The following is a 7,227-nucleotide window of genomic DNA, read 5'->3' as shown; positions in this document are numbered from 1 at the left end:
GTTACAAATGTTTCCCTTAACTGGTGACTATCAAGACAGAGGGAAGAAAAAAAAGAAAAACAAAAAATAGGAAATGCTAAGCCGAACCCTGTCCTCAATCCATGTACGTGATACAGCAACGACATTAAGAGGGAGCAAGTGGATGGAGAAGGCACATTTTGGTCTTGATGAGAAAGCAGCTGTCAGACTTCAACTGCAAGAAATCTCTATGTTTAGAAGAGTGTATTTGAAACAGATTACTGCCCTTACATTTCCAGCTTATAAAATCACAAGACTAAATTAGGCTTCCATATTCTTTTATTTCCCTCTTAGAATACGGCATCAAAGTCCTGCACACATATAAATATCCCTACAGTTTCTGACACACTTTCTATCCATCGTTACTTAAAGTGCCCAACTGTGAACATTAAAAATAAAAACATTACCATTAAGAGTGACTACACTTATAGAAGGACTGGTATTCTCACAATGCAGATTTTACAAAAATCACCTGCAAAAGAATACACCCTAAACAACACGCATCAATATTAACCCTGAAGTAGTTGGTTCGTTTGTGTTTTTCCCACTCAGCTGATCTAAAAGTGATTAATGGACAGGGTTTATTTTTGAAACATGTCTTTTACATAGTGTAAGAATAAAGGATAAATGCATTACTTTCTCTCTAACTCCCTCCTTCCCCCACAAAGTGTTTACTGTGTCCCAAGCTGCTATGTTGATTAAAAACCAGTTGAAAAGAGCTCTGGAAATGCATGCAACTTAAAATTCACTTAAACACACTTTAAGTCTGAGAAATTTCAATTTCAGCATGGGGCTACGGTTCAGTTGGATTATTAGGTGTGTTTGTCGTGGTGGCGAGACTGGTAAACACTTCTTCCTTAGTATCAGGCTGATGTCTTTCCATTTTGTTTTCCTCTTTGGCATCTTTATTACTGGTATCTCCCTTGCTCTTGACTACCACAGGTTCAATCTCCATGATTTCCTGTGGTGGCTTAGGCTCTGGCAAATTGGGCTGAAGTCCATCAACTTGAACTGGTTCTGGGACATCTTCTGCTTTCTGTTCAAGTCTTTCCAAAATGTTCTGGACCTTCCTCACACCATCTCTCCTGGCCTGGCGCACATCCGCACGACCCTCAGGGTCCACTGAGTCTAGGGCAAGCAACTCTTTGGTCAAATACTCTTCAATCATCAAGTATTTTTTGTCACTTTTCTTGCCTTCGAAGGAGTTGACCGCCTGCTCGAGCATTTGTACTTTCTCCAGAATTGCCTCCACTTTCAAAACACCAGGATGCTTTTGAGGTTCTCCTGTTTCCATTGTCTTCGGTGTCACCACTTCTTCAGGAGGCCTTTCCTGGGGAGGCACAACCTTAGCTGGGCAGGGAATCTTTTTATCAGCTTTCTCTGCCATGGCTGGAGGCTTCTGAGGTGTTAGTTTAGGATCCGGTTCTTGGTGGGTGACCTGAATTGGGATGTATGATAATGGCACCTCAGTTTCAGGTGGTGGAACTGCCTTGTTTTCAGGTTTGATTTCAGGTGGTGGGGGTGGTCTTGGTGGCTCTTGAGGTGGAACTTGTTGCTGAGAAACCTGGTGAGCAAGGCAAGTTTGCATTGAGATACAGCGAACAATGCTCCTAATTCCCTTCTAAAGAACAAGTAAACAATCCCATTTTCTGTGCTTCTGGAAGTGCAATTTTCAAACACGCCAGATGATTAATGTTTCCTGCACACTGCTGAATTTTACTGTTTTAAAATTTAAAAAGCAGTGTGCTGAAGAGTCCAGTTATTGTTTTCAAGCTATCACAGATTACAAGCACCAATCAACTCTCAAAGACATTAAACTTCAACCCACCAAATCCTGCCCCATGCTGACTAAAATCAGCCCCACAATCATATTAGAATAGGATCATAGAACAGTTTAGGTTGGAAGGGACCCCAAAGACCACCTAGTTCCAACCCCCCTGCCATGGGCAGGGACACCTTCCACTAGACCAGGTTGCTCCAAGCCTCATCCAGCCTGGCCTTGAACACTTCCAGGGATGGGGCATCCACAGCTTCTCTGGGCAACCTGTCCCAGTGCCTCTCCACCCTCTCTGGGAAGAACTTCCTGGTACCTTTTATAAGATAAGACCTTAGAGAAAAGCCCTCACCTGACTTAATCAGTAGGATTTCTTGCAGCTGACTGCAGCCTGGTCCAGATTTCATCCTGTGTCACTAAGTGAGAGCTGATGTTTCTTGAAATGCTAACTACTTTGCTGTTTTAATCATATTTTCAGCTATTCTCATCTTATTCCTATTTTCAGGACATTCCTTTTTTTGCTAGTGCTTATTTTTACTGATTTTATCTTTAGACTGTTTACATGTAGAGGTTACTATGTCAGTCTTATTATACTGTAGTGATTAGAGATAATCCCTGGGATTACTACAGATCTAACAGTCATCAAATCAGAAATCTCTTGATGTTGATATTAGTTCTGAAATCTTAACAGAAAACTACAATTCATGTATTTTCCTTCCCTGGCCACCCTCTTCGCTTATTTGTGCGCATACACAGTGATTTTGAAAAGATACTAGATCCAGCTCTCAGGGAATTGATGGCTGAAGTAAAAAAACCTGCATTTAAACTAGATCAGTAATGGCCTGCACTGACAATCTGTTAGTGCTTTTCTCATTAAATGTAGAATTTGATTAGGAATCTCAAATCCTCCTCTGTAAAAATAAATTAGCATTATAAACTAGAGGATGCCATTAAATCTGAAGTCTTCATTGTTTTGTCCTAGGACCTGGGTTTTAAAAACTATTGAGCTAATTCTGCTCTTGTAATTTTCAATGTGAAATCTCTCCAGAGAAGAAATCAAGGTTTGTTTTTATACATGCCCCGTTTCCACACACTCAGAGTTGTCAAATTTCCAGTAGCCATTAACATGTTGTTCAATGAGCAACATCTTCTGTGAGCAAGTGCATGCTCCATGGAGGAAGAGTAAAAAGCTCCAAGACTAGATTTTGCTGACGCTCTTTCATCATAACTGAAATTACTTTGTGCACCTGATGCTATCCTAATGGTTCTGAGACATCAAGGAGGTGTATTTACAGATGCCACAAATCCCATGGACCTGATTTTCTTCTCAAACATAATGCAACATCAGTGACCTCAGTGTAATTACACCAAATTATACTCTGACAAGAGGAAAATCAAATTGTATATTAAATCATATTTCAGTCATCCAAAGACTCCACAATCCTGATCGGTGAAAAGACGGCTTGCTGCTAGTATATTATCTCCCAATTTGTTTAAATACAGAAAGAGAGAGGCTTTCATGAACCTGTCTATATGAGCCAATTTCTCAGCTCTAGTCACACTGAACAAAATACCTGGCAGGGTAATTCCCTTCCCCATTCTACATACCTGGGGTCTGTCTACAACTGTCTGCACTCTGATGGGAGCTGGGGTCTGTATCTGGGTGGTAACTCTCGCCGGTGAACTTTCACGGCTCGATGAGCCTCTCTGCGACACCCTGAACGGAGACTGCGCTCGTGTTGTCTTAGGCTCCCTCTCATCTGGTTGAATTCTGTGAAACACCGGTTGGTGGGCTTGGTATTCGCTCTGCTGGGCAGGGTAGTGTGTCTTCTGTGCCTGATGGTAGACTTGCGGTGGTTGCCGTTGGATATTTTCGTGGATCACGGGAATTGGAATATAACCGCGAGGAAGCTGATGGCTTCCTGCATTGGGTCTGCCAGAGGACTGAGAGGAAACCGTTGGAGAATCAGAAGCTCCAGGAGATTGAGGCTGCCAAGAAAACAAAAATCCATTGTTAAGTTTTAACCATTCTGTGCTCACAGTATTTTTCATTTGCAAAGAGAAAAGGAGATGGTCGTACAGACTGAACTCATGCTTCCAGCCCACAAAGGATCGACATCCCTGTATTTCTGGCCAAGGGCCTCACAAGACAAACCACAGAACTTTGAGAGAGCATCATTATAACAAGTGGAAACCTGAGCTGCAGCATTCCCAGCCCTCAAATGAGCAGGGAGTGGATGCTCAGTCACTATGTTTGCTGCTTTTACATGGCCGTTCCTGTCTAAACCTGTTAAATTTGAGGCAAACTAAAGTTAAGCAAACAAATTACATGCTGGAGACAAAAACCAAACCCCTAACAGAGGCACACAAAGTTTAGACTTCTGATCCCCATCACACTAACAGATTTTGTTTGGTTTGCATTAGTTTTTGGTTGTGGGGTTTTTTTTCTGTTTGGGTTTTTTTGGGGTTTTTTAAGCATATAACCATATCAGGCTATGGCAATGCACATATGGCTATTGCCCTCTTTTCCCCACCTAAGACCTTCCAACAGCCCCCTGGCAGCGGCAGCGAGAGGTGCACTAGCTTAGACCTGCTGTTAGCAGGAGCGAGCACTGGGCTCGCAGCAGAATCCCGTTCCCGGCGTGTTCCAGGCTGTGAGGCTGCAATGTGGGGAAAGGCAGCTTACTTGCTCACAGCTCCTTCTCTCCTCCTGCTATGCCAATCCATCGCCTCACCTACTTTGCACCAACTCCAGCCGTTGCCAGGCTATTCTCTGACTAGTTTCACTCGCTAAGAAGGGAAAAAGTTTATTTCCCTGCAGGTTTGTTACACAGCTCAGTGAAAGGCCAGGTCAGACTGGGGCAGGACAACACAGCCAGAGGCAAGAGACAGGCTGGCAAGGCAGGAGAAGGGGAATGAAACCCCTTTTTGGTGCTGGTGAACTCTCAGCTCAGCTGCCCATGAAATAAACCTTAAATAAAAGCTTTGGTTTGTATTAGGGTACCTGTCACTGCCACTGCTGGTGGCCTCACCAACACGGGGTAAAGGCACAATCACAGGCTGTGGTCAGTTGGCAGCCACACTAAGTCTGTAACAGCAAGTTCTGATTTCCTCAGTAGTTCTCTTGGAGGACTTTGAGAGGCACAAAAGACATGTTCCTGAAGTCACTCTGTGTATTCCCAACTGTATAATGTTAGGAAAAGCTAAGCCCATTGTCTTGGCACTGCACGGACAAGGCATTGTTAGTCAAGTCAGCTGAGAAACCTGCTAACAGAATTTCAATTACATTGTTCAGACTCCAAACAGGTTTCAGAGCCACCACTGCTGAATTACAGACCTGATGATGAATTTTTAGCTTGGTGAAGGCTGAATTTCCTGCTCATCTTACTTTGAATAAAAATGAGGTTGATATTTCCATATATTACAAGAATACGAATTCTGCTGATTCTCTACAGAGAGCAGGCAAACCAAAATCCCACCTTCTGAAACACAGAGCAAGCAGGGTGACTTTTTAAGTTTACAGTTTGGAAGTATTTTAACATGCCACTGAATGACAAAATGCTTTACAATTCATTTTTAAAGCTGTATATATGTAAATCCACACACTTCATGCAATTGAAGTATTGGATTAGAAAGCAAAGATCACAGCAGTACAACTTCTGAAGTGGCCTGGGTTGTTACTAGCCACTTCGGGTTTTTTTCTCTCCCACTTTGTTCTCTTTAGTTTCTGACTCACAGTGCAGAACACAAGAGACTTGCCTGTATCCTCTGCTTGTGGGGGAGCTGGTATAAACCCCCAAAAAATGCTCCCCCGCTGCAGGACCCGCACAGCTCCTTTTTGCAGGAGCCATTCCCATGTGTTTCTGCAGAATCACTGCAGAAAGAAGGCAGGCAATGCTAGAAAAAACTGACATATTTACCCTGCCGTGACTGTGCACTTTTGCATTTTAATACTCTGGAAGTATTAGGAAAATGTAATCCTGTGGCAAGTTTGGCTTTCTGAAGGATAAACTACCCGTGTGACATTCAGGTCACAAATGCTGCAAAGACCAATGCAAACACACCCCATGTGCAATACCGACGGTTACCTCGGGTCCGTGTGCGGCCGGCGCTTGGGCTGCTGCAGCTGCCGTTGTCTGTCCACATTGTTTATCTGGCTGAGAACCCTCCGCCGGTCCCCTTGGAAGGGACTCGGGGCTGGTGTAGGCCCCCCTCAGAGGTGGCTGCGCCTGCACCGCAGTAGGCACAGCTTCCGTCTTGTATCGCTGCACACCAGGCTGCGGAGCAGAAAAGCACAAGTGCTGCTGTCTGCCGTCGATGCCCTCGTGGATGACGGGAATAGGGATATAGCCAGCCCGGAGCTTGGGGTATCCCATGTTTCCTTCTCTTGCGGGTGGCTGCTTGGGGCTATCACGAGATGGACCGTTTGCTGACGACTGGCCTTCCTAGAAGTTAAAAACATCACATAGCACTTGCTGGTAGCTCAGCTCAATACCCCTGGTGAGAACAAGCTGCCCGAAAGCTCTGCCCTAAAAGCAGTACCAGCTGCACATGAGAAGTTCAGACCCTCCTGGGCCTGTGCAGGGCAGCTAACAGCAGGTGCTGGCACGCCAGATCTGCAGGCAAGACGAGAGTAAGCTGAAAAGCGTGCCAGTGTAGGAGTCTTTTGCCCTCACTTCTCAAATTCCAACTCGGGCTTTAAAATACCTGCCCTACTGTGACAGGGTTTCTTACTGCACCTGCATTCCTTGGATTCAGCCACCAGCCCACCACCCCCTTCCGACACAGGTCCTCCAAACAAGTGCCTGTGGGACCAGAGACATGTCCTTAGCACCTCTCAGGACCCATGGGTGCTACAGATAACATCTGACAGGAACTTCCACAGAAGCTAATCCCATTGAATGCACTGTGTTGTTCTTCCCACTGGCTATCTAGGAGTTACTAATGCCACATACTGAAGGGTACGTTCACTTTCCGCTAGATGAGGATCCAATTCAGTAAATATTGAAGGAGAGGGGAAGACAGGATAGCGTAACAGAGAGGAATACGCTGAAAAGCAAGAGGAACCAAACCCCTGCGTTGTCTGAGCACGTTCACTGGACAATGTCAAAGCTCTGGCAAGGGTGGAAGTGGTTTGTGCTAAGAGGCCCTCACAAGTCCTCTGGTGTTCTTCCTGCATCGGTCATTCTATTTTGAGGCCCCGCGAGGGCCAAGTTCCAGATGTATCTCTAAGTCAGATCATATAACAAGCACCTCTGTCATTCAGAGGGTAATGTCATTATTCAGTAAGAGGAGAATTTAATAAGGGGACATATGGTGCAAGTGTTCGAAACCCTATTTTTAAAGAGGTGTTTAAGCTGCAAAAATATTTAATGTTGCTTCTGTACACATTAATATACTAATTCCTTACGAATTAACTATTCTACCAACCAGCT

The 7,227-nt window shown here is 44.5% G+C and overlaps 1 protein-coding gene across 1 annotated transcript; it reads right to left on the bottom strand.

The window, feature by feature from the left end:
* Positions 1-279: 279 nt before the first annotated feature.
* BAG3 (BCL2-associated athanogene 3) lies at positions 280-6,234 on the bottom strand. The gene is made up of 3 exons (XM_010159188.1): positions 5,881-6,234; positions 3,401-3,781; positions 280-1,582 (listed from the first exon to the last, which is right to left on the bottom strand). The coding sequence occupies exons 1-3, from the start codon at positions 6,166-6,168 to the stop codon at positions 812-814; spliced, it is 1,440 nt and encodes a 479-aa protein (XP_010157490.1). The 5' UTR covers positions 6,169-6,234; the 3' UTR covers positions 280-811.
* Between the last annotated feature and the right edge of the window lie 993 nt (positions 6,235-7,227).

Source organism: Eurypyga helias, unplaced genomic scaffold (genome assembly GCF_000690775.1).
Source record: "Eurypyga helias isolate BGI_N326 unplaced genomic scaffold, ASM69077v1 scaffold7469, whole genome shotgun sequence".
Classification (NCBI taxonomy): Eukaryota; Metazoa; Chordata; class Aves; order Eurypygiformes; family Eurypygidae; genus Eurypyga; species Eurypyga helias.
The sequence above is the reverse complement of the archived record's forward strand: the minus strand, read 5'-3'. Positions and strand labels throughout refer to the sequence as shown.

Bases quoted from the DNA above. Each gene is read 5' to 3' on its own strand.
- BAG3 (XM_010159188.1), bottom strand. From the start codon at position 6,168: ATGGGATACCCCAAGCTCCGGGCTGGCTATATCCCTATTCCCGTCATC. The intron at 3,782-5,880 runs GTAACCGTCGGT...TTTTCTTGGCAG, and splicing joins CGGCCGCACACGGACCCGAG to CCTCAATCTCCTGGAGCTTC. The intron at 1,583-3,400 runs GTATGTAGAATG...CTTGCTCACCAG, and splicing joins CAGTTGTAGACAGACCCCAG to GTTTCTCAGCAACAAGTTCC.